At 34.9% G+C, this 27,580-nt stretch overlaps 3 protein-coding genes across 7 annotated transcripts in view; 1 reads left to right on the forward strand and 2 right to left on the reverse strand.

Annotated features, from left to right (window-relative positions):
• Window positions 1-27,580, forward strand: part of LOC116349303 — a 169,534-nt gene that overhangs the window by 10,776 nt on the left and 131,178 nt on the right. The window lies entirely within an intron of this gene.
• Window positions 11,244-12,354, reverse strand: LOC116349306. The gene is made up of 2 exons (XM_031780685.1): window positions 12,225-12,354; window positions 11,244-12,156 (listed from the first exon to the last, which is right to left on the reverse strand). Exons 1-2 carry the CDS (start codon window positions 12,273-12,275, stop codon window positions 11,380-11,382), a joined length of 828 nt encoding a protein of 275 aa, XP_031636545.1. The 5' UTR covers window positions 12,276-12,354; the 3' UTR covers window positions 11,244-11,379.
• LOC116349304 lies at window positions 25,095-27,352 on the reverse strand. Its single transcript, XM_031780683.1, has 2 exons — window positions 26,527-27,352; window positions 25,095-26,432 (listed from the first exon to the last, which is right to left on the reverse strand). The coding sequence occupies exons 1-2, from the start codon at window positions 27,310-27,312 to the stop codon at window positions 25,275-25,277; spliced, it is 1,944 nt and encodes a 647-aa protein (XP_031636543.1). The 5' UTR covers window positions 27,313-27,352; the 3' UTR covers window positions 25,095-25,274.

Raw genomic sequence — 27,580 nt, forward strand, 5'->3', positions numbered from 1 at the left:
TATCAAAAGATCTACGCTATCTCTATGGTCAATGGTCATTGTGGTTCTATTTTCAATCGAACTTTGACTTTATTTTATCGAAACATGTGCAATTTCGAATGAAATTAACAATTTAATTATATGGTTGGCAAATTGTATTATCCTTGGTTTTTATCGTGAGCACAAATTTTCGAAATGTTTATTTGTGTAAATTGGAACATACATACCATACCGTTTTATGGCTTTGTTTTTATCGCTAACGCACAAACATTCAAACATATGTTTTTTTTTCAAATTGTTCAACCAGATAACAAATTTTAATACCTCTTTTTATGATAGACGTCATTTTATTTGAAAACTCTAGATGATCCGACAGTATGTTCGGTTTGTAAATGGTAGTTTTGGCAAACACCTTGAACAAATATAACGAAATATACCGTGACTCGATGAGCACTGCATTTCTAAAATTCACTTACCGTCATCGTCGTTGTCGTCTTCGCCATCGTTTGACTGTGGTCACGCATTACGCTCGGTGAATGTTCCGGCATGCGAATATAAATGGTATCATTGAGATGAAAAGTAAATGGCAACAGTAACAATTTAAAAAAAAAGAAGAAAGTTCTATTTTCTATTTTTCTAGTCTAAAAATTACCATTTCGCACTAGTTAAATCGGCATGCATGCGATGCAAAAACTTTCAATGGTGCATGAAAAGTGTGAAAAACCGAGCACGAATGGATTTGTGGCTTTTTTCTTCTTTTTTGGTATGGTATTGCATTCGTAAATATTATATGTATGGATGAACATAAGCAGCCACATACATTTAAGTCAGTAACACTTCCTTGTTGTGTATTTTGTGCTGATTTCAATGCATTTGCATTTACAGCATTGCGTTCCGAATGTCGTACACAATTTTCTTTGTTGTTTCTGGATTTTCGACTGGGGAATGTGTCTGTGAAGTAAAAACACACACACATACAAAAAAATGCAGTCAGTTGGAAATGACACCGAAACTTTGTGCAACGATAATTTCAAACACCAAATACGATGCATAAATTTTCATTTTAAAACCGCTAAAAATATGAAAATTTCACATTTAGATATGCATACATTTCACATAACTGGCTGTGAAATGTAGTCAATTTGTCGCGTAAAATTGTTCTGAATTCAAATATCACAACCACACATGCATACAAAGTGGCAAGAGTAAAAAAAACAGTGCATACAAATTCTTGTTCATAAATTCAAACCGTAAACCGAGTCGAGATGCGTTCAAACGAACCCATTTAATCATTCGAATGAATTTGTATGCTTGTTTTGTATAGTCAAGTCAATGTGTTTTATTCTATTTGTTTGGCAAAAATGAGAGAAGCCACCGTACGCTATCGAAATTATGAGCCCATTTCAAGCGAATAATGAACGTTGTGTTGGCTCATTGTCGACTACCGAGAGAGAAAGAAGAGAAAACGAGAGATCTGGCATGAATGGACTGGGTGGCAATGTCAGTTGGGTGCAATTAAAATGTTCAACAAAATAAGAGATGAATACGATGAAAACTGGAGTGACGATGAGGCGACAAACAAACAGACGATTATTATATAATAAATTGACCCGATTATTGAATTAATTAAGGCAAAGACGCATATAAACAAACCATTCGTTTCAATACATAATTTGACTTGTGCATACGCACTCAATTCGCATGATGCCGTCTGTCAACAAAACATCGTTCGTATTTTTTTTGTTTTGGTATTTCCAATTTTGTTGTCTATCCAGAAATACATATTCTGCGTTGCATGATTAATTCTGATGTGCGAGTAAAATTTATTCACATTGAGAATTGTTTACAGTTTTTATACGCACGAAGTGAACAAACAAACATTGGCATTGGTTCCATTGAACCGTTTAACGATAATATTATCGTTTCATTTATCACATTATATTTGGCATTTAATTTCACAAATTATTATTTTATTGAAAATGTACGACAATGTGGTGAAATGTTGAATTCATAACTTTAAAATGCCGAGTATTCAGAGATTTCCATATGCCAGCAAACAATGTCGTATTCCACAAAAATGTGCGACAATGCAGTAAAATCGTTCATATTATGCAGTGCAGAAAATATTTCGGTTGCAATAATTCGATGGTTTTTTTCTTTTTCATATACATTGCAATAAAATATTAACATTGTTATCCCGAATTTTGTGCTCGATTAAAGGGGGTGTTAAAAAACCAAGGACACCGAATACAACATCGAAATTCGATATCATATATTATGTGTGACACAAACTTGCATTATTCATGGAATGTTTGAAACAACAATATTGTGTTTACTGAACACCAACCATTTTCAATATCATTTCAACTCGAACATAACCGATGCGAATACATTGGCGCTACGCGAGATGATCGCACCGATTTTATTTGTATATTTCAAAAATTCAAAATTTAAAACAGCATAAACACACACCAATGCATGTTATTGTTGTATTTAATGTGCATTTAATGAAAATGGGCACGAAATTATTCATCATGATCTCAACAAACAACAAGAGAGTGCTGAATTTTTATTCGTTTTGTTTGAAACCAGCGATTAAATGTTGTTGTTTTTTTGTTATTCTTTTCAATTAATAATACAGATAAAGTTTTTGTTTGGGTGTTTGCTTTTTGTTTCTCTCATTGACTCGCCTAATTAATGGTGTGAATCTTTCGATGTATCAGGTCGTTTGTAAAAGGTCGGATTTCAACGAATGATAACAGAGTAATGCAAAAGCTTTTCGATTTTTTTCTCATTGTGTTTGGATGGGAATCTTCAAACTACAAATTCCAAGAAGTTCACCGTTTGCGTAATTTTGTTGTTTTTTATGAAAAGTTTACGCCAGTCTGCGATTGAGATTTGCTGGAATCGACGGTACTTCACATAGAAAATAGAAGTAAAATCAACTTCGTTGCAAAACTTCGGATAATTGGCAGGGAGAAAGAAATAAAGATAGAGAGAGAGAGAGAGAGAGAGAGAGAGAGAGAGGAGGAGGGAGAACCACTGGCCAAGTTTTCGAAATCAATTAACTAATTACAAGTGGCAACCGAATGGCATTCGAGTTCAACACAAAATTTAGTTCAATTGATGATCAAAGAACGGCCATAAATTAAAACGATAATTAACATCATCTCAATGTCAATTCCAGCCAAACAGCAAGACACTTGTTCCCTTTGTCGTCGTTGAATCGATCGAATCGATTCAGACTGTACGAATTCAATTTGTGTTTGTTCGTTTAATTTGGAAAATTCGTGATAAGTTTGAAAATAAGTAAAGCAGATTAGGGCAAATTTAGTGTTTTTTTATGTTGTGCAAAGGAAGACATAGTGACAAGATTCAATAAATACCAAATGCTGAAATTAGCTGTGGGCTATGTTTATTTCGCTCACTGTGTGAATATCTCTTACGCATAAAAGTGGCAGAAAACGCAAAGGAAGAAAGCAAAAACCGAAACGACAGCAGGCGACGATGACATGCAATTTGCTCGTTAACATTTTCACTTGTGAACTGCTGGTTAACTTAAACGTGCGTTTTAGCGCATTTCAAGCCCATCATCATTATTATCTCACATATTTTTCGAGTGAAAAATCTGTGTGCACTTTTTCAATTTTCATGCGCATTAACAGCTGAACTAAATTTGGAATTGTGGTCTCTTGAGACGTTTTACAGAAATATAATTATTCGTATGCCTGCACTCGAGATGATTTAATAATCGTTACCAACACGACTGAATGTGCTGCTTTTTTCCATTTTTGACATGCGGAGATGATTTGAGATAGAACACAGCAGCATATTGGTTCAATTAACCAGATAATATTCGCGGAAATCAATGACTTGGGATTGATTGGCATAAACGGAGGCGAATCCCATTAAGCCCAAAACCATATTTGTTAAATGTTAAGAAAAGTTGAAAACATTCGAATATTTTTATCAAATAAAACGTTTCTACAGTTGCTAATAATACCGCCCGCACAAAAATACATATATTCGACGCATGGGAGCAAGCCAAGAGATAGATCATATGCTATTTGTTTTCCATTTAAGAATATACATAAATCCATCAAGTGGCATGGATTATAATGAAATCCAATATATCATGCTCAACGACGCGGGCTTCATGCGTAAACAGACTAAAATGCCAATCAAAGCCGACTCAATTAAATTTAAATACAAATTTAACTTAATTTAATTCCCATAAAACATTTTTTAAGAATGGCAACCGAATCGATATTGCCTGCGGTTGTCGTACAAAACAGCAACAAAAATCAATTAGTAAAAAAGACTGGTGACGATTTGAAAAATAAATAACTCCATGGCGAATGGAAGTAAATGTCTACCATCATTCTTTGAAGTTGAAAAATTCGTTATTTTTTCGTAAAAAAAAGAGTTGCCAATTATGACAACCATTTCGGAATAACAATGTGCCATTTGGTGTTTGGTCATTGAAATATTATTTTTTTCTGTTGAAACATTGGACTGTTCAAACAAATGCGCAACATTATTTTATTATTAACTTTGTGCGTATGAATAAACATACGCGTTTCATTCTGCGTCATAAATTGAGTCGAATTCAATTACATCGCAGAGAAAAAAACAACAACATATTTTCAATTTTTAAATGAAAATCGCTATTCAGAGCCAAAACGATAAATAAATCACGGAAAAAAATGGTTGTAATTAAAACCGAGTTCAAATGAATTAACAGCATTTAAAATGACTGAAAAATTTCTTCAAAGTCATAAATATGTTGGATTTTTAGTGTATAAATCATGTGTTTATAAGCATCATTTCTGGCGAAGAAGATGAAAAAAGCGGAACAAATCAATGCAATTGGTCAATAAATTTCCGTCGAACGCGTTTAAAATGCGATATATTCTTCTGGTATTGAATGTTTTGCAAAAATGGCATCTGTATACATCACATAGTAAAACTGTTGCGTTTTATACTACATATTAGCTGTGTGAAAAACGATTCAAATTTCTAAAATGCTCAAGAATAAAAGATTCATGTGGTAGTTAAACAGGCGTAACAAGCATTCCTTGCATTTACATTTATTTATTACCAGATCGATCCCAGAGCTCTAGACAGCTCTGAAAAGCATTCTATTTAACATTCATGTTCTGTTTAAGCGTCGCCATATCGATGGTGTTAAAAAAAAGCGTTCGCCGATTCGCACATAATTTTCAACATAACATAAAAATTCCATTCGCAGCTACTATATATAAAGTCGCATCTGTATCGGACGCGAGCCCGCGCGCGCGCACACACATTTCAAACTCACAGAAATATAATTTCAATAATTGGTATGTTTCTGGGATTCTATTTGTACAGCATTTTCGTAAGAGTTGATTTCCACAGATATTTTATGTAGCGTAATCGAAATCTTTTAAATCCGAAACACGATTTTAAAATCGATGCACAAACAAACGAAAATAAAAAATTTGTTGCAACACAGTTTGTGTTCGATGTTGGAATTTTCGTTTGTTTGTTTGAGTGTCTCTTGGATGCTGCCGCATTTTGCATTGAGATTATATTACCGCTGCAAAAAGTTTATCAGCCCATGGTAATCGTGTTATCGTTTGAAACTGGTTGCGCGACAAATGGCTTGATATGATAACGATTTCCATCTGATTGCATTTGCCGATGACATGATATACGTGTATACAACACACGGCGCAAATGGATATATCCCAAACTGATAAGATATGTCGTGTATGTGTGTACGTTTGCAGTAGGTGAACGGCTCCGGGGCATCACTTCTTCTCATCTCCTGCATACATAAATGAAAAAAGAGTTTTTTTAATGATCCAAAAGAGTCATAAAATTTTTCGAAGCCCAGACTTAGTCGTCGGCTCAGCAGACAGAGAGAAATGGGGGGCAATGAGAGGGATAAAAAGTGTGAGCAAATCAAGAATGACGGAGGTCAATATCCACTTTCGTGTGCCAACTACTGTTCGTAATGAACTGCATTTTCCAACGTTTGCAAGTGAATGAAGATAGAGAAGAGCCACTCAACGTGTATAGATAATTTTAATTTATGATGTCGTTACAAGTTTTTGTCATTCACATCACATTCAATTAGTGCATCACACCCACTTTCTTATATTCGCGTCTAGAATTTTTCACGCAAATTTTTATGCATAGAAAGAGTTAGAGATGAGGGGGAGAGAGAAGGGAAAAGATGTAGATAAATAATGATTTCATATATGGACTGTTTTTAAGATAGCCTTTTTATTGCCAAGTTAAAAAAGGCTTCATTTTTATGTTTATTAAATTATGTTGATGTCTTCTGCCATGAGAAGAGTGAATAAAAACCATCGGAAATTTTATTAAAGACTTTAGACGCGCTCTCTTGAGTTCACCCGTTTGGGCGTCAATTAGTCCATTGATCAATTGAGAAAATGAATAGCGGTATAATAGCCTTATTGCATCTTGCGTCCACTTTTTTACTCTCTTTCTCTCTCTTTCTCTTTCTCTATCTCCACCATCGTGGCCACATCGGCACAATCTATTGAACAATCATGAATGGCATTTTTATTTAGATCATAATAGAGATCGTATTCATTATCATTGCAAATACATTGCATTCCTTAACTGGCATAATAATAGAGCGAGAGAACCTCTATAAAAAAAATTCCCCATTTTTTATGATTTTGAAATGGATCGATGTTGCACAACATCCCAGTTACAGACAATGTATAAATATAGCAACTAACATCGTTTGACATTTAATGCAAAGAAATTAACTCCTCCACAGAAAATGCGTCTCGCTATTGCGCCATCAATTCAAGATAAGGCCGTGTGAGAACAACAAGAAACTATGTTATCGACACTTTCTGTATATTCATAAACAGCGACAATAATAAACCTAATTTCCGTTGTACAAACACTTTATTACCTTATGTAAATGTTAAATGTTGCAAAAATCGAAAACTAATGCCCGTGAGCGTATGAGAACCGAAACTCGATTTAAAAAGTTTCGATTACAAAAAAGGCAATTACTTTATATTGGAAATTTAACGATAAGTAAACGATGTCATTACTCCTATGTAATGTAATCTATTGAACTTTCAAAGGAATTCGATTAAAGTGTTTTGTTTTAACCGGAAGTGACTTTTGAAGAAGGCTATCTATTAAATATATCAACAAAGTTTAATTAGTCATCGACAATATTGAACGAAAAGCGAAGACGCATCATGGTGCATTCGGCGAAATTCAGTTGAGCTATTTTCGTCACGTCGCGCTATCGATCGAATGCCAAGAAGGGTTCATATAATGAGAAGGCAGGTGATGAATAAAAGCGAAGACCCAAAGGTGTTTTTTTTTATTTCGCTTCTAATGTTGTCTTCTTTTATCATCAAACGTTGTTGAAATGCATTGCATTGTTTCGCCGAGTTGAACACGATGATTGATTTAAGTTTGTGCGTGCTCGAGTGCATGACAAGCAATTATGTGCTGCTTTAAAGTCATTGTACGTGATGCTATGCACACATTATTATTACCATTCTTCACTTGCCAAACACAATTCTATGTGCACATTGTGTGTACACAAACAGATGTCAATGTTGGCTCGTTCGAAAAAAAAATTCTATTTGAAAAATTGCACAGTCAGATTCCGTGTACTGGTTTGAATGGAAAGACAGCAATCTGTTATGAATCGAATGTCCAACGAAAAAAAAAATCAAACGATTGGCCACAGTTTGGCAGTGTAACAGTTATTGATCGCCAAAACGGAAGTATTTTGATTGAAAAAAATATATCCAAAAAGAGAAAAAACGGCACCATTTCCGTCGGCTCTTCCTCCTTCATCTAATAATAATAATCAGCGTGTGTTGTCAATTTTGGCAAAATTCACCCGAAAAATGCATTCAAACACAATCACTCACACAATTTGAAACGAAAATCGATGACAACGTGCTCACAACTGCTGCCATTAAATTGATTGAACAATGTCGTGAATCAGAAATGCAATATTTTTGTGAGCTGTTGGATGTAATCGGTATATTCTCTCTCATAAAATACTCGAAATTGTGCTTCTTCATTGTTCAACATTACTTTGTGTCTTTCTGTCGTTCACAATGAATTGTTTGTTTGTTTGTCTTCGTCCAAAGTCAAAAGTCGTTAAATGTTTTATTTATTTCAATTTATCCACTGAAAATAAGAACGTGAAGAAAAAAGAGACACAAAGAAAATTGTTGAACAAACTTAAATACTAACAAATATAAACTTCTTACTTGCTCGTTTGGCGTTGTCGCTGCCGCTTATTTTTGGCACTTAGTTGGTCTTTATTGTCGCGAATATGATATAGTTTTGGGCGTTTTTATATGAGTACTTTTTTTCTGTTATTCAGTACATTTATGTATGTTGTCGTTGTCGTCGTCGTGGTAGTTGTGATCGTGGCATTGTGTCTCGCATTTCCGAAATGTACATGTTTTTTATCTAATTGAAATGACAATGTTTTTTTTTTGTGGCTGTTGTTTTTGTGATTTTGGCACTTTTGACAATGTTTTATTTATTGAATGATAATTCCATTGAGTGTGCACATAGCATACATTGGCGAGACGATGGCTGGCCAGAAAACCACTCTTATCAATGGCATCATTTTCGCTAAAAACACATATTCTCAACTAAGAAAACCCGTTTGCTCAACTTCTGGCTTTTTGTGTCGTTCCTGCTTTTTATCAAGGAAAATTGGTTTTGTTGGATTTTTCTTCGCTTTCGACATTCACTCGAAACTTCGTATTATGTCCATTTCTTTTTTTGTTCAGTTTGCATTTTACTTGGTAGCCAGTTAGACGAAAAACAAATGCACTTTTCTCGTCTTGCATCGTCTATCTGATATGGATTTAGTGAATTTGGCTCTGTGCCGTTGCTTGAAAATGCGCGTCTCGTGTAAAATTGACATCAAAAACTAAGAAAATCTGCTAAGTACATCTTTGTTTGATCGTCAAGGCGCAACCAAGATGTGAATTACGAAAAATCCCAATCGTTTGTTCAATGAACCAAAGCACATTTTGTCGACTCGATCGATGTACGGCTAGTAAAAGGTCATCGCAGATAATCTTGGACGTCGTGGCACAAAAAAAATCGCAATACATTTACTCGTAAAAGAATTCCTTGTTTTAATCGATCCGAAACGACCCATCAACTCACATGCCAAAATAAAAATTCACCACGTTGAATAAAGTCGAATGAAACACGGTCGTTCCAAACGCAATACACCGAACGAGAGAGATAAAGAGAGAGAAAGGAAGCAATTTTATTAAGCGAAAAAAAAGCCGAGATTAAAGTGCTATTTACAATTTGCGAAAGACTGAGCACCAAATGCATGTTCATTAGATGTTTAATGTGTTCGTTTTAATTACGTAAATTAGGTTCTGATTTGTTACAGTCGTGTGTTTTCTTTTATAATTTTTTTCTCGCTGTTTCTTATCGGTTTTCGTTTCGGCCCAATGACTGTTAAAACACTTCCACATACAACAGAGATAGAGAGAGAGCAAGATTGCGAGTATGTGACATGAAATCGATGCGTTACAATGTTTTGATGTAAATTTTGCAATACAATTTGATATGGCAGCGAGAAAGAGCGTTAACCGCACAAAATTTATACTCTAGATACAGTTTTATTCCTCTCAATATGTATGTGTTTAACGGTTAAGATCGTGTATCGTGCCATGCATTATTTAATCACTTTGCCGGTAAAACATGTCTTTTGCAGCTTGTTAAGCGCTTTGTTTCAAAACCGTTTGCGCTCAATCATCACGCAAAAAAAAAAAACGTTTATCGACACCGAGCACGAAATATATCGAAAGAACGATGATAAGATAAATTAACAAATAATTTTCAATGTGGATACAGCATGTTTTTATGATTGTAAAATGCATGTAAATTTATGAGCTTCAAGTTAAGCCTAGGGGAGAGAAACCAATGCTAGTTTTTCTAGTTTATAGCTAATTTACTAGTTTTTAGCTAATTTACTAGTTTATTGCTTGAATAATCTAATAATGCTAATATTTCTTTATGAAATTGCTAGTTTTCTAGTTTTTTGTTCTGTCAAATGACAATCAAATGATTGTACTGACACAATGAAGTATTTTGACGTTTAGTTGTTCAGACATATTTTTATGTGTTTTGAATAATTATACACTTATAATAGTAAAAATTAGTTTAATTATTCTTTTTTAACACAAAATCGTGCAAAAATACTTGTATCTTTCAATAGTCGACTTGTAAAATTGATTTAGTTACCAAATCATGGCACAATATCAAAATGGCGGGTCAAATAATTTTTGCTAATTTTTCTAGTTTTTGCTAGTTTTTTTCTAATTTTCCTAGTTTTTACTTGAAACAAAAAAAAACTAGCTAATGGTTTCCGTCCCCTAGAGTTAAGCCGTCACGCGTGCACAATGTGTAAATTGGACTTTGTAAAAAAAGTGTTCACAATTTGTAAATTGCCGTTTGATTTTCGATAAGACACATACAATCGACGAATGTGATAAATCTTCACATTACGTTGCACATACATCAAAATGTATGTGCGCGCGTGGGGATTGGCTCAGACACTGACGAATGGATTACCGTATTGTATATCACACATCAATGCATTGATGTGGCGACATTTCGAGAGTCACTCAATTTTAATCTCACATATTCACTCTATCACAATAGTCATATAATTATGTTGTCTGCGCATTAAAAGACAGGTCGGCGAAATTTTCCGATTTACGAAATGATTAAAACTGGCGTCAGGAGTTAACACTTTAGACAATCATTGAATAGCCGGGTCCGGATAGCGAACAATAATAAATCGAATTAAAAAACAGACATACACTTTCAATTTCCTTTTTTTGTTATCCACAGGCGATTGTTTCGCACAAGCAAAAGCCAATAAATTTTATAATATGTGCACTTACGTCAAACCGATTAGAATTGTATGTATCAAACGAGAGATAAAACCAACAGAATGACTGAGATGTATATAAGGGACACTAACACACAGATACTTTTGTATTTTAAGTCAATTTACATAGCGTATTGCGAAATTCAACGGTGCTCTCAATTCAAAGTATAAAAGCTTGACTTAAATTTCAGTCTTTTATCACATTTGACGACAAACTGGATGAGTGACGAAGGCTTATTTGTTTGAACAAAAATAAAAAAAATAAAAACCAACAATTGGGGAAATATGTTTTTTGTTAGGCTGACAGAACCTAAATGTGTTTTATTCAGTATTTTCTTTAAATAACATTCTTGAATACAAAACGAATAATGTTAATTTTGATAAAATTTATACACATTTTTTTTGCAGAATTTGCATGTAATGTCAGGCCGAAAATAAAATCGTTCTTCTATTAGCATCATTCAATGCCGTCTTTTAAAAACATTGTCGGGATTGGTTATGAGTCCCATCATGAAATTAGCCCATATAGTTCTCTGTTGATTGTACAGATTTAGAAGTTTTTTCACATTTTTAAGTTTTGGCAACAACAGTGATTGTACACTTGTTATGGTATTAGTGAATGGTTCGACTTTTTTAAAAGCCTCCAACACTTTGGCAGGCTTCGTATTAGCATTTAAAATAACATCGAACCAATCATTGGCTTGACTGATATTTTTTGAAAGTGTCTCTTTTACTTCAAATACCTCCTTTGTCACTTTGTCCAAGTTCACACCAAATGTTGAGTGTATTCCTGCCATGGATTTTAACCATTTTGTCTGAATTAATGCACACTGTTCACCGTCAAAGGGGTGGTGGCACCAATTATAGAAATTATTATAGAAATGCGGATCGATATGTACGGGTAAGACGGAATCGATTTCATTGATGATTCCTTGGTGTGTTTCCCAAACTAACTTCTGTCCTCCATTAACGTTTGAAAGTCTATGTGTCCAAAATTCAACTCCATCCAATCCATTTACTTTCAAGCCTGCCGGCACCTTGGACAACAGATTCGCTTTACCTTCTTCATCGGCAAGTGTCTGCGCACAACGCGAAAATTGGTCACGAATATGATCGATGTTCAAAGATATTTCACGCATGAATTCCAAATTTTCTGGTATATTATTTCCAGAAGCATTCGCTCTGTTATAATAGGTGTCAAGAAATACATCAAAACTTAAATCCTGGCCATTTATCGACTAAATAAATAAAAAAAAGAAGAAAAGTTGATGAAAAAGATATGAAATGTTTATTCAAAATAATATACCTGAACACACAGCAATAATGCCAAGAGCGGAAAAATTGAAAACGACTCCATTTTTTATCCCCTGTGTCTTCTGAGAACTAATTGATTATTGCTGGCGACAGATTCCTTTATATACACGGCATTTTTTCACGCGAATTGGAAAGATGTGCGTCAATGATGATTCCATACCATCATGACTATCATTTATTCTTAAATATTTTCGACATTATTTTCCAGCATTTCATCAACAAATTGAAGCGCATGTATCACAAATATTTACATTAACGAATAAAATTGATGTCAAAAGTTTCTAGAGTTACGTAGAAAACAAAATTCCAACATTCCAAGCCCTTGGAACGTATTGTTTCAATAGAAAGAAAAACATGTCTGTCACTTCGTGGCAAAAATTATTGGTGATATGGTTGGTGATAGTAATTTTTCAGCAAAATTGTGGCAGCTTCACTGCTATTAAAATTTGGTACTAAATATTACCAGATGCATAAAAACAAATGAAACACATTGTCAAATTTCTGTCACAATTATAGTAGTTTTTTGGTAGCGAGTGACGGAACGAAAATTGGATCGCTCTCTTATCGATTGACCGCCGTCCAGTGAACATCGTAGCGCATCGTCCGCACTCGCACGCATTAGACAGAACTACGCAGCTGTAATCCATCATACGATTCATTAAATAATATTTATTTTAAAGTAAAATTAACTAGTGGAGTTTTTATTAATTATCAACACTACCACAAAATATTAATAATTTTGTATTACACGTGTGGTTTTCGATAGGTTTCGTCACTCGATCTTTTACTTTGAGACACAGTTTATTTTTGTAGTTTCCTGCATATATATCGTACATTTTCTGAAAAGAACTCAAAAATTTGATGCAAATTTAAATGCAAAACAAATTATATATTTTATTCGAGTTTTATTAAGAGCCGAACACATTTGTAAATATTCAAATTGCATCTGGTTTGAATGAAAATCGATTTCCTGGATGTGAAAACTGTTGAGACCCGTACGTATCTCAGTTTTTCTATTAAATTATAAAATTGTGCAACGAAGCACTGACAACACACAATTCGAAACCAGCCACATAAAGTGCCCGAAACCGAAGACTACGTTATATGTGTATGGATATCGATCGGGCTTAGAGTCTAAACTTTCGACGATGTGCCCATGCTGTAGAGCGAGATTTGGGTTTTATGAGCGGTTAATTCATTTTTTTTCATGTGATGATTGAATGTGATTGTTGCATAAATTCAGTATGTACAATTGTACATGCCATTTCATTCTGTGCCATTCCAAATGGGAATTGCTTTTGTTTATGGGGCTTTCTTTTGTTGTGATTGTCTTGTACATTTGCTGAGTGAAAAAAAGAGAGATAGAGAGAGAGAGATAAACTCTGGGTATCGAAATGTAAAATGATGTGATATATTTACTCGACCATGCAACACAATTTCGGTGTTCTTTTCGCAGAAACTGATACAGTCTCTCTTTCGTTTTGCTGCAAACGAATGGCATTTTGGTTGTATGACATGCGCTCTGCATAATATTCAATTCGAAATAAGCAATTGACATGCAAATAATAAAAGTATATACACTCTCACGAGAGAGAGAGAGATTTTTAAATAAGATTTATTTCAATCATCTGACCGTTGAGCTCCTTTATTTTTTTTCTCCCGTTTGCCATTGTTATTCTGTATAGTCTTTATTCGTGAATCTGTAGTGATATTTTGCGTTGTGTATCGTTCGTATAATTTAACATGAAATTGTTTTGCTTGTCGAAACATCTCTGTTGCAGCAGTAATTTTGCAAATGATTTTCATTGCAGTCCATGCAACAACCAAAACCGTAACTCTTGTACACACGCGCCTGCAACTAACTTTTTCGCTCAATGTCATGAGATTTGGTTTATTGCATATAATCATGAAAGATTCCCGTCACATGCTTATAAGTATAAACAAGAGTCTTGTTCATTACAACAATCGGGCACAAATGGATTTGCGGTTGAGTGCCACAAATTGGCACTCATGTCGATAAACTAAGTTCATGGACACAGCGAACGGGATGAGAGTACAACAACCAAATCAAGCAATTCAATCAAATTGTTTTATTGGCTTAAGAGATCAGTTCCGTACAAACGAACGTTGATTTCATTCATTCAAGTTGAAAAGGATTTCGTTTTTTTGCCATTTTCCTTCAGCTCTCTGTTATTGTTCCATTGTTATGTTACCTTTTTAGAAATAAGAACAAACTCAAATTGGACAAAACGTTTAATCGTTTTGGAAAAAGTCAAGAAAGAGTAGAAAAAGGAGACTTCAATTGTCAACACATTTCACAACGAATGGCTATTGTTAATTCGTTTTTATTTGCCAAAGAATGTAATTCTTTTCCGTTTCCTTTGTGAATATCTGGTTGATGCTTTGCTAACGCACATTCAACATGAGCCACCGAAATGATCGGCGGCCACGTTCCAAATATTTCTCGCTGTTTTTTTTTTGACAACTCGTCCAGACTTTATTGTCGCAATAAAAAGTCATATAGCAATGAGCAGAAAAAATCCATAAATATCATTTTTATGAATGAGAAAAAATGGTAGCATGACATTCAAATCCGCATTTTCATTTGAATAATATTCGTTTGCAGCAATGTTGGTCTTGTATTTCGTGCACGATAAACACTTATAACGTGCGCAATTTCATTTTATGTGCGTTTACATCTACTCAACTCAAGGTAGGGGGAGAAAAACGACTGGCTATTTTGGGAGTAAAATGTATCAAACTTTCAGTTCAGATTGTCTCGTGCAATTTCATACGAGTTGTAATTCTGGCGGAGGAGATAGACCGTGCGATAATTGTGAAATATAAATTCATCTTATCGTATTTTAGCCACGTTATGGCTACACCAAATTCACATGACACATCAAATGTTTGCGATACTGCGAAGAAGTGGCTGAACTAATTTTGTTTATGATGTTGCTGATGATGTTGATTCTATGCAAACGTGTAACAAGTGCGCAATTAAAGAGAATCCAATTCGTAAATGTCATCCAGTCAAAATAGCTGGTAATCTCATAAGCGATTAATATTCGCCGACTACCGAGAATAAAGTGGCTGCCTTTACACTTCATCTCGAAATCGATTGCACCAAACACGCAGATCTAGTGTAGCTTATATTCTTGTTCGATCGTAGCACGGCTCGCATCTTCTTAAGAATTGTTATCTAGTGTTTATATTTCCAGCGGATTGGTTGGCTCTCGTGACAGTTGCTAATGATACTAAAATCATTTTCAGAAATTGTCCGGAATACACAAGAGATTGTAGCTTGTGCAAAAAATTGGATTGAAAAGTTGTGCGGAATTCGAGGAATGTCATTGGAAACAGCACAAAATCCGTGTACGCTTCGCGTAATTAATTTTAGGATGCGATTGCCAGCGAAACGAGGATGAAAAAAAGAGCGGAGTTTCGAAATGATTTAGTGCGCACCCGATGACATGCTTGCTTGAATGAAAATGAATGCAATTTTATGAATCAAATATATTAAGGCTTGAATCTGCCATGGTGCTGCGTGCAATCAAATGGTGCAGAATGGTTGAAGAATGAGATATATTGTATAATGTATGAGACCGGTTTTTTTCGCTTGCATTGCTTTCAATTCAATTTAATGAAGGTTGTAAACTGTTTTAATAAACACAGAGATTACCGACGAACGAAAAAAAAGAAACTCCTGCGCAACAAATCTACAGCTCATTTTATATTAGATAACATTTCATCCGCAGTAGAATCAACTGAAATTAATCGCACGATTTCATTGGATACATTAATAAAATATCACAGATAATTGCTGTTATTATCTACGTCCATTCAGTTAACTGAGCATATTTTGTGCGATCGAAGCCCAACATCAAAAAATCACACGGGCTACAAAGTAAATACGAATCAGTGATTTTCAATCTGCGAAACGATTTAAAAGACACAAAAAAAAGTTGTCACGTTCTCGCTTCTTCGTTTTTTTTTAATGCGACAATTTCGAACTGTGATTGCCGCCAATCAGAAAATTGATGCAATAAATGTTGACAGTAAGAATCATTCGTTTCTTTGTATTGTAAAGGTAAATATTCACCGTAATCGTAAATGAAGGTGCATTAAGTAAGTTTTCTTTAAGAAAAAAAAGTTATTATTTCAAAGTTTTCTGCCGACGCTTTTCGTTGCACCGTAGTATTTTTGGAACAGTTAAAGTTTAACATATTTAATTTAAATGGATATTATAAAGTTTATAATGCATAAAATGTGCTGCATATTCTCTGAATTTGAATTGCATTCATTGTACGCATTTTGGATTTACAATTCGGATTGCATTTTATCTCTGGAAAACTTAAGTTTTTGAATCGAACCATAAAATTTAAAACAAACACATTCATTGTTATTGCAATTGGATGTTTTTCAAAACGATTTCCACAATTGTTTGTTTCACCGACATGACGTGCTCCACAGCCACTAGCTCTGATCTGTTATCTTATTTGTTCTAATTTCATTTTCCATTCGCCGTCCAAATTCTTCAAATAAATTGATTCTGAATAATTAATCTTACGCGAGTTTTGAAGATGTAAAAAAAACAACAACATTCAAGTTACGCTCGCAGCAGGGAAAATGAAATGAAAATAAGAATTCGAAGAATGACTATACTATATCGTTCATTCATAAATTATGCGCGCAGAAAAATGGCGGAAAAAGACGAGCATGGCACAAAAAGTGAATGTACACAACAATGTTGCACCATTGCAAATGTATATCGGAACTGCTTGTTTTTGCTCTCTTTCGAATCACTATAAAAACTGAAACGAATACAACACGGTCCGTACCGATCCGTACAGTCGAAATCATGCTTAATTAATATCTAAAAACAAACGAACCGATATCAGTCCACGCTCTTTCTCTCTCTTCCGTTGCAATAATGGTTGCTGATGAAACGAAAAAGCAAAAAATACAAAAAATTCAGCAAAGTCTGTGGACGAAAAAAATATATAATAATATAAAAAGGTTCCAAACGCATTTCCAAATGAATGTTTGTTGCGATTTTTGCGCTCCATCCGTTCTGACAACGCCGCATGACATGAATTACACTGTGTCTATGGCTTCGCAATATTTTTCGCGTTGCATCGCGAGAAAACAATGAAATGTATTTATTTACAGCGGTCTCATCTCATCATGGTGCACCAATTGCCAACAGATGATGATGATTACAAAGCGGCTAACGTCAACATTTGATCATTTGATATTGCAATGAGGTCAGCCATTCAATTATCCATCACTGGCAAACAGTATCCATTTCAATTGTGTGTTTTTTTTTTCTTTTTTTCGAATTTTCATTTTTTTTTCTCTTCTTTCAATCATTTCTGTTTTTAATTCCATTCAAATGAAGCAAACATCTTTGGCCAAAAGCGGAAAAAATTTCTCTTTTTTTCTCTCTTGCTCAAATACCAGCTGCACCGCAGCAGCGTTGGCGGAAGGTAATTTCAATCGAACTGTTTAATGGTGTATTTATTGCTTGCATCAAAAAAACTTTCAAGTACAATCATAAACAATTCAATTGGCCAGTTCATGGAGTTATTTTGAAAACGCCAACGTCAATCAAAATTGAAGCACACCAGTCGGAGTTTTGGTCGTAATTCTTCATTTGTTGAATAAAAGCATTCATCTGAACATTGGAGTGGCAAACACACAGACAACACCAATTGTATGCTTTGATGATATTTCAATAAATCGAGAGCATTATTTAGTTTTTTTTTTTATTGTGATCATTGTTCCATTTATTGCCCATTTCGAATTTGTAGACAAGACGATAAAAACCAAATCATGGTCTAGTTGTTTTCAATTTTGCACATATTTCTTCGTTCGCATTCGGTTTTCAACGAAAATTGGAAAATACTAATCGACTAAGTATAGAGATCATAAAACCTGATGATGGCGAATAAGTGACCCGTGAACAGAACAAAAACCAAATGAATGAAACCAATAGTTATCAGCTGGTCACGTGAATCACGCTCATTTTTGCAGATTTTACAATTCGATTGTCTTTCGGCATGTGTTTGTGTATGTGCGTCGCTGTGAAAGGGACGGTTCTTATGCAAGCATCACAAATAGAGTATTAACCTGAAGCGGCACAAATTATAAAAACAAACAAAAGACATATGAAATTGATGAGCGAAGAGCAAGGGATTCGAAATAGCAGAACGGAAGAATAACATCTGCTGAATGCATTTTTATTTACATTACGTAAGAACTATAAAAACAAATATTTCGCTCTAAGCATTATGAACACTGCCATTCGAACACTATCACAATCTAAACACAAACAGAGAAGAAGAAAAAACGATAAATATTACAGTGAGAAAATAACATCGATTCTATTCGATGGAAAAAACGGTTCATTCAACGGTGAGTGCAGTCAAATTGTGATCGATTTCATATGCGATGCAACAACATAAGAGGTGAGAGAGAAACTCGTGTTACCTTTATGGTAAACATCTGGTTTCGAAATTGCATCCCTGTGCACATTTACTTGGATTAAAGTTAGACATCGTGACGCATCTGACTTTATTTTTGTAGCATGTCAGATATATTCCATATTTTCCATCACAGTCATCATAATATTTACAGAGCCGGTTTTATTCACATCTCGAGAGGATTTTTAGCTTTTATCTTTCTCGGTTGCCTGCAGCAACAAAACAGCCGCAGCAGCGGCAACCAAAAAACTTTTCCAATATTAAAGCGACTTTAATTACGGATTTTGAATTGACTTTTCAAAAGTGAGAAGGGAAACAATAAAGGGTCGATATCGATCTCCATCTCTTCATTCCGTTTGCTTTGATATTGATCTGTTTGTTGTTCATTTAGTTTTTGTTTAATGTGTCAAAAATGCGGAACTTCAAATTAGTCATTAAAGCGACCATTGTTGAAAGTGCACGGGAAAAAAGGGGGCCAGCAACTGAAACAATTAATACAAACAACGGTGACGGCATCAAGAACATTAACAAGAGTTGCAGAAAACAATAAACACGCACCATTGTGTTGCACAATACCAAATGATCGGTCTGGTTTGGATTGCGCGCTGAAAATGATATAATTGTAATCCATTTTAGATATACAATCATCCAATAAGTGTCATTCATTGGTGTTGTGTGTTGTGTGCATGCGAAAATGGTGCACACACTTGAAATGGAATTGGTATGGTGAAGCATAACAATCGACGTCGATTGACAGTTTTTTTTGTAACGGCACTTCGGTTCGACTCTTTTTTTTACTATGCAAAAACAAAAATACCATTGCAACGGCATGCATTAACATTCATTTCGCTCAGAAATCGAAAAAGAAATGAAAGATTCTTGTGATTTGTGTAAACAACAGAATCGATGTTGCAATACCGCGACACAAAGCACTTGAGCTGGAACAATTTTAATTCGAAAATCTTTCTACCTATCGACACACATAAAAGCACCAAGTTCCATTAGATTGTGGAATTTCTATTTTGCTTCCGTATTACGCGCGGTCGGCACTTTCTCGTTCGCATATTAAAGAAAGAAAATCCCATTTTGTTGATGCACTTTGAAAATAGTGCATGCATAACGGAGTATTTGACGGCTTTTTCAATTTAAATGCGCGCCGATTTGTTTATCGAGCATTTTTGCTATCGTTTCTTCGTCGTTTTTTATTTCGCTTTTCAATTGCTCAAATATGTTTCAACGAGTCGATGAACTTATCGCATTCTTATGCTGTCTGCAAAATGCTAGTGCGCATTGTGTGATATCTCAAAATTATACGCACGTTTTTGCCAAAAAAGTTTTCCAAAATCGGTAGTTTGCTTATACTTTACTTTACGAATCGCATTACTATCGTTCGAAATGGAATATTTTGAAATGAATGCTGTCTAACGCCAAGATTTCGTAAGATACACTTAGATCTTAGAGAGATGGGGGTTAGAGAGAGAAAGAGCGAAGAGAAAATAAAGAAAGATATTTGCAATTTTCCAACGTCTCGATCTCAATCCAGATTCAAATAATCGAAGCGAATAAAACGCAAATTTATTGCGAGATAAACGAAACATATGCGAATAAGTGCAAATCCAACTAATTTTACTATACTTTATTCGAAATATAAATGGTGCCTGATTCTCTCACATCTTCTCGCTCAGTATTTGTCTGTATGTGTGTGTGTGTGTGCTTTGATCCGTGTACAACAATAAGAAATCACGTAATGCCAATGTTAAATGCTAAACTTGAAATGCAGTTTCCTTTGGTGTAGCTGTTGCTGTGTGAATTTTCGACGATGCTTCACGTACATACTGGATTTTTGTATGGCATGGCAGAGTGAATCGAAAATCTGCACTCAACAGTGCTTGTTTTGTGTCTGATAGACGCGCTCCGCAAAATTCCGTTTCGCCGATCGTAATAGTGCATTAAATAACATTTTGATTCGTGTTTGTTGTGTTACTAATATCCATGCAAAATGCCAATGTTCTACATGGCAACGCGTACGCAAAACATTATTAGCGTTAGCCAAAGATTGTTTTTCTGCCAACTGCTATCTATTTTTTTTTTCGCTCTCTCATCTCCATCGTTTTATCGAAGTTTCTCTATCATTTTGCCTCTTCTTTTATTCGCACACATACTCAATATATCGATGTTGATTGAGTAGATTTTGTAACAAAGTTCCATTACACATGAATTTAACTCGCTTCGGTTTGATTCTGACTAGAAAACTTAAGTGCTTTACCAAGAATTGTGCACACACGATTGAAAATAAGAAGACAAATATGCAATGTTCTTTGCCATCGTCGGCAATTCTCATGAAATTCAAACTCAGAAAACCGTAGGATGTGTTTGTGTGTGTACGCGCGCGTGCAATGTAGTATTGTGTGGCCAGAAAAGTCGCCAGCATGTTTAAAATTCAGTGTGTCCATAATATATAGAAATAGCACTAAATAGTGTCGATATCTATACTATATCGGTCCACTATATATGGAAGATATTGCCGCACGGTACCGTATCGCACGATCGAAGTGAGTGTAGACGGGAAAAATCACAAGTTGCCGTACGGCAGTAGAAAGAACTGTGTGTATGCGTCAACATTTTTGCCGTTCGCACTCACTTCGATTGTGAGTTACGGTGTCTTGCGGAAATATCTTCCATATATAGTGCACCGATATAGTATAGATATCGACACTATTTAGTGCTATTTCTATATGTTATGGACACACTGTTAAAATTAAAGGAAAAATAAGAGTCGCTATCTCTTTTATTTGTGCATCGAATCGACAAAAGCCCAAACAAAATCCATGTTTGTCGATATCGTTTTATTTTATCATTGAACTTGGTGTTGCTCGTTCACCGTACTGTGCATCTATCGTTTCTCGTATTTGCGTTGGTCAAAGTGTAGAATCGTGTTGCAATATGTCAAAATATGTGTAAAATGGGTGGAATATGTTAAAGTTTGCAACAACTGGACAACTTTGAACATGCAGACAAATGATTTAGCTACATTGAAAATGAAAAAGATGGTGAATGTGTTGATTCAAAACATTTTTCATCTACAAGCAGGAAGTGGCATCCAATTACATTGAAAATTGGCAGTTACAACGCTTTCTCTGTCTATAAATTGGAAAAAAAGGAATCATTGAACGTGTTTGAAAAAAACGCTTCAATATCATTTTTTTCTCATTTTCTGATGAAAAAAAAACTGAATGCACTCGAACTGCTCATTTAATTTCGTTTTGAAGTTAATCTATTTTTAATTACTGAAAGCACTTTAGATTCAATTAAATCAAGAACAACTTGAATCTCTACATACATCGTAGCGCCTGCAGTACACAAGCCAATTGGATTTCGTAAACAATACGGAAAATAAACACAAAACCCCAAATCCTATCTGGAAAATAATGAAAATACCAACTTTATCCACTAAATTTGTTTCAAATCCCAGTAGCCGGCTCTTTAAACCGAGAAGCCATGACACTGGTTTTTCAAACCGAGAAAATAGAAAAATATTATCCATAAAGATGAAGTTCATTATGGAATACTGCATATACACCAAACCCAATTGAGACATGGATAAAAACATCGAAACTAGATTGTTTGTTCTTGTTTCGTTCGAATACGGGCACACATAAATAGCAATGAACATTTTTTTTTGCCCGTTGGCATTTATCGATCGCAAATTCTCCGAAATTCAAACAAACACACAACTTTGACAATGACCTTATATATAAATAAATAATCTTTGCCCATATATGAACTGCTCTCCACTGGATTTTAATCGAAATATTGAAATTCCGTGCAACTGAACAATCACATTCATTTTGCATAACACAACCGATGCAATTTTTGCATACTCAGTGGACATTGGCCGCATAAGTTTTATGAATAAATAAAAAAAAAACATTTTCGACTTTGACAAGTGTCTGTTTATGCAATGGACGTGCTTAAAAATTGCAAATTTTATCATGCAGTCACGTCTTGACACATGCCTTATCCTTATGTATCTTTCTTTTTATTTACGTATCTGAACCGTTTTCCATTCAAAATCTTCACCTTTAATTCAAAAATTTCAATATAAGAAACAAATAACGATAACAATGGAATTCATTCGGTGGTCACTTCTGCGTCGAGGTTTTTAAATTATACATTTTTGTGTTGTCATCATTTGACGAATTTTGAAGTATATAAGTGGCATATATCAAGTTAGCTCAACCAGAGCAACATGGGCAAAATTGATTTTTTTTTTTTTTGGAAAAAAGTATTGTAAATGGCTTTTCTGGTTCGTTTTTTGCATAAGCATCAATATTGGACATGAGCATCAACACAGAGAGATTGTTGTTTGTTTTTTTCCACAGTCATTTTCATATCACAACAGAGGCGAAATATTGAGTTCTCTTTTCCTTTTGACTGAATTAGCATAATTTTATTTATTTCAGAATAAACCCGGTGATTGGCATTTCCATTGAGAAATGATAAAAAAAATGCTCAATGTGTTTGAAAGTCTTTTCTTACTAATTCACCGACATTGATTGAAATTTAATCATATTTTGCAATCGCGTAGGAACTGTGATTATGGCCCAAGTGAAAATATGTATTTTTTTTTTCAATATAATTTTTCAATACATAAAATCCATTTAATCTATGACGTCAACAGAAATCATGAATTCAATATTTTAATGCATTCGTTTGTGGTTGAAATGTGTTCGAATCGCACACAATATGCTTCAAATTCAACAAATGGCCATCGGATGGATGTGTTTCAATGTTTATTTATGTTCCTTATGTGATATTTAGAGTGTGATGTTGATTTTTCACAAACATTTGTTATACAGTTAACTTAAATGCCTGTTGGCCTGATGTTCATTACTTCTGCACACTTTTTGATTGTAAACATCGTTCTAATTTCTACAAACGAACAGACTGGATGCTTGGTTGTGTAACTGATTCAACATCTTTAGCATTATGATACATTTCAATGCTTACTGCTGTTTGTTTTGTAATCTCAGATCTTTGCGTAATACAAATAGATTTATTTTTTGTCTTTCATGTCCAATTTGCATACGGAAGTGATATACCGATGTAATGTTACAACAGAGAATTTGCATTGTGAAACTTTACAAAAGGGGTCATTGTAATAGTATCCTTTGATGAACTGGGAATTCCGACAAATTGGCTAGATTTACTGTGGGAGAAAGAGAAATGCCATTCGATGAAAGTCGATTTTCCCATTCACTTCAATCCAAATCCATTGTTATGTCACAAAAACGGCCATCAAACCGAATATTCCCGAAATGTTTGTTATATTGAATTGATTTTTTTTTCGCTTTTCGTTTTCAATGTGGTTTTGTCAATCAGTGGCGTAAATGCAATTTTAGCCATAAAACTCTGGCTATATTGTCGGACATCAGTGGATAAACAAACTGAATTTGATCGAATCGGTGTGTAGTCGTGGTGAAATACATTTATTTTTGATTTCATTTCTCGAAACTGATGCAGACACTTTTTTCTTTTGCTCGAAACATGGACAAAGAGAGAGAGAGAAAGATGAAATAAAATAATCGGATTACGTTGCAAACAATAACGAAAGAATTTGATTGTGTTCGTGAATGTGATGGTGTGTGTTTCATGGTGGTGAAACAGTCAAATTTTAGGGAGGGACGAAGAAAGAGAGGGAGCATTCAGATGAGCAAGATGGTCAGCAATTTGGAGTTTTTAGAAGAAATCAGACAAGGAAAAATGAATAAAAACTAACACGAATACATTTCGACAGTCGACAAATCCATTAAAATTACACTGATCAAATAATCGCCATCGTATTGTTGATTCAATTTTATTGAGCGCGCACATGTATATCAGGATTTTACTGTCGGCTGGTTTTTTTTTCACTTTCTGTCTTTAACGACTCTCTCTATCTCTTCCTCTGTTTCCTTCTTGGTCATTCATATTTCTCTTTCGCTTTCTATCTCACCCACTCCCTGTTTCTCTCTTTTTCTCGTTCTTCAACTTTCTCTACGTTGCATTGAATGTGCATTCGAATTGTTGGAGCAACGATGACAACTAAACGGATAAATCGTATGACTAGACGGATTTATTCGAGTTCTTTTTTTTTTGAACAGAATAAGAAAAGTGCTTTCGGCGAGAGATTTATGAGCAAATATTCAAGAATGTAACAGAAAATTCCTTCAAATAGGACTTTATCGTCTTACCTTTCATAGTTGAACGTGAACCGAATCGAATTTCCAAGATTATCAATTTAATATCATCGTCAACAAATCGACTTAAATGCTCCTTTTCTCGCCAACTTCCTAAACCTATTCAAAAACATATCAAGCGACAAGATAACAATGGTGTTTATTTTTTTAAAAAATGTCTTTATTGAAATTCCGTTCGAATTAAATAACATTATTATTTTAAAATAAGTCATCGTTTTTCTCTTTTTTGTTGTCAAAATTTTAAATCTTAATTTTTAGTGCTTATTTCAAAATTCAGATTGAATTTGCTTCATTTTCAAACAGTTTTTTCTCTTTCATTTAGTGGCCATTCTTAAGTTTCCAATTGATATCAGACACATACGTTTCGTTGTTCACCATGTTCTTTTCAAGTTTCGATATTTTTGCCACTGAAACCGTTTTGGTTTTGTTGCTATCGCCACAGTTCATCGTTTCGATGACATCGACAAAAACATTGTCTCCGGGCAATAGGAGCATCTTCAATTGATCGATTTTGGTGCGACTCATGTGTACACCATCCAATGTAATGGCAACCGCAAGATGTGGATAACGTGCCAAAATGCCCGGCAAATCATAAACATTTGTCAAATTCACAACTCGTGTATTTCCGTAATCAACCAGAAAACAGTAAACGTTACATTGACGGCAAATATTCTTCTCGGTTGATTCGCTCACATCAGTTTCCAACTGTAAAATTGTGGCCCGATACCACATTTGATCGTGTTCCGAATAAATCAAATACAATTTATTCGCATTGATCGCTAACAATTCGTGTAAATCCGTTTCGGATTCAAAATGCTCGTATGACTGGCGCACTCCATTTTCAACCACCGCATCGATCATTCCAATCACATACTTCAAATCGTTCATGCTGTTGATCAAATGGCAATAAATGTTGCCGGTCACCTTTGAAATGTGCGTGATTGAAACGTAGTTTGTGCGTGTCTTTGACAATTTTGGCGGTTTAAATGTGGCCACAATTTTTTCCATTATGTCAGCGCTGATATTTGTGCGTGCATTTCGATTCATGGTATCGTACAAAATGACCGGAATTGGCTTGTGTTTGCCGGTTTGTTTATAGAAATCCTTTGGTTTGATTTTAATTTTGGCCCATAGCTCTTTGTTTGACAACTCATTCACCGTAATCTCGCTGGCACTTCGGCTATTTTTGAATTCAACCAAACCGTACAAACAGAAACGCATCGCCAATGCTGGTATGTCACGGAATTCACGTGGACATATGAAAATTTCGTCTTCATCAAACCACTTGACGCAGCCAATGTCGACTAAAAAACACTTGCACTGAACAATTTCCGGCTCAATTTTCAGTACAGTCGCGCGATAGTAGTTTTGCTTATCCTTCACCACATACAAATCATCATTGCTTCGGATTCGACAGCGTTTCGGATTGGCGGTGATCGTTTGAATGAGTTTTGATGTCATTTTACGCATTTGTTCCTTGAAAACAGTAAAAACAAATTATCATTCACACACTTCAGAAAGATTTTCGTCGATTTTCGAGAATATAAAAAAAAAAAATTCATTTCCTTACATCAAATTTATCAAAGAACCGTGCCCACACTTCGTTTGTTGAATTGACATGCGAGATTTTCAAGTGCCAATACTTATCGTCCCATGGAAAATTATCGGTGTCTTCTTCTATGATCATTGGTTCAACTTTGGTTCGTGCCGTTGAATAAGTGCCGCCACAAGTCACATCATCTTCAGCCAGCTGTTGTTTGTCATTTGCGACGCTCTCTGTTTGTTCCATGGTACTTGCATCAATTGTTGTCGATTGGCAATCGACTTCACGCTTTTGTGCGCCAAAATCGAACGAAATTTTAATGTCATTGCGAATATTCTGGAATGGATTGTTGATTCCCGTCGATTTTGGTTGGCCAAAAATAATATTATTCGATACTCGTATACGTTTTGTTGCATCCGAACATATACTGTAGCATTCATCTTTTCCATTTGTCGACACCGTCGTTGTAACCTTTTTCAATGCCTTATTCACCGTTGAATAATCGTGATCGATCCGTTTGGGTGCAATGAATTCCAAATCTTTGCTGACTCGTTCAAAGTAAAATTGATCGCCGGCAGTTTTCTGAATCAAATCGCGCAACGATGAGTATCCATGTGATTTGAATGGTATTGTATCACCAACCCGCTTAAAGTACTCGTAATGCAGATTTGTTTCATTGTACGCTGTCTTGCGCTTTACAATTTCGCGAAAAATTTCCACAATTTTGTCGACATTCAACTCTGGCGTCGCCATATTTATAGACTCACAATTTTCGTCTGGTTTTGTTTTATCATCCATGTGATGTTCACTCATTTATACACTCCTTTGAACTGATTCACTGTCTGTCAAAGATGTATGCAAAAATGTCGAAAACCAAAGTGTCAAATCGCACACTACACTCTCTCTGTGTGTGTGTGCACACAGATACGTTGAGTTTTTTTTTCTTCGTCTGTCAACCGACTGAGAACGCTAACACGCAGTATGATTTTCTTCGATAAATAAAATGCACACTCAAACAGAGCATTGCAAAGCAATAAACAATTTCTCAACGGTTTCTCTTCGTTCGTAAACAATAAAATCA

This window comes from Contarinia nasturtii, unplaced genomic scaffold, assembly GCF_009176525.2.
Source record: "Contarinia nasturtii isolate CC-2019 unplaced genomic scaffold, AAFC_CNas_1.1 Cnas_scaffold_2861, whole genome shotgun sequence".
In the NCBI taxonomy this organism is placed as follows: Eukaryota; Metazoa; Arthropoda; class Insecta; order Diptera; family Cecidomyiidae; genus Contarinia; species Contarinia nasturtii.

Bases quoted from the DNA above. Each gene is read 5' to 3' on its own strand.
- LOC116349306 (XM_031780685.1), bottom strand. From the start codon at position 12,275: ATGGAGTCGTTTTCAATTTTTCCGCTCTTGGCATTATTGCTGTGTGTT. The intron at 12,157-12,224 runs GTATATTATTTT...TTATTTATTTAG, and splicing joins CATTATTGCTGTGTGTTCAG to TCGATAAATGGCCAGGATTT.
- LOC116349304 (XM_031780683.1), bottom strand. From the start codon at position 27,312: ATGAGTGAACATCACATGGATGATAAAACAAAACCAGACGAAAATTGT. The intron at 26,433-26,526 runs GTAAGGAAATGA...ACTGTTTTCAAG, and splicing joins GGTTCTTTGATAAATTTGAT to GAACAAATGCGTAAAATGAC.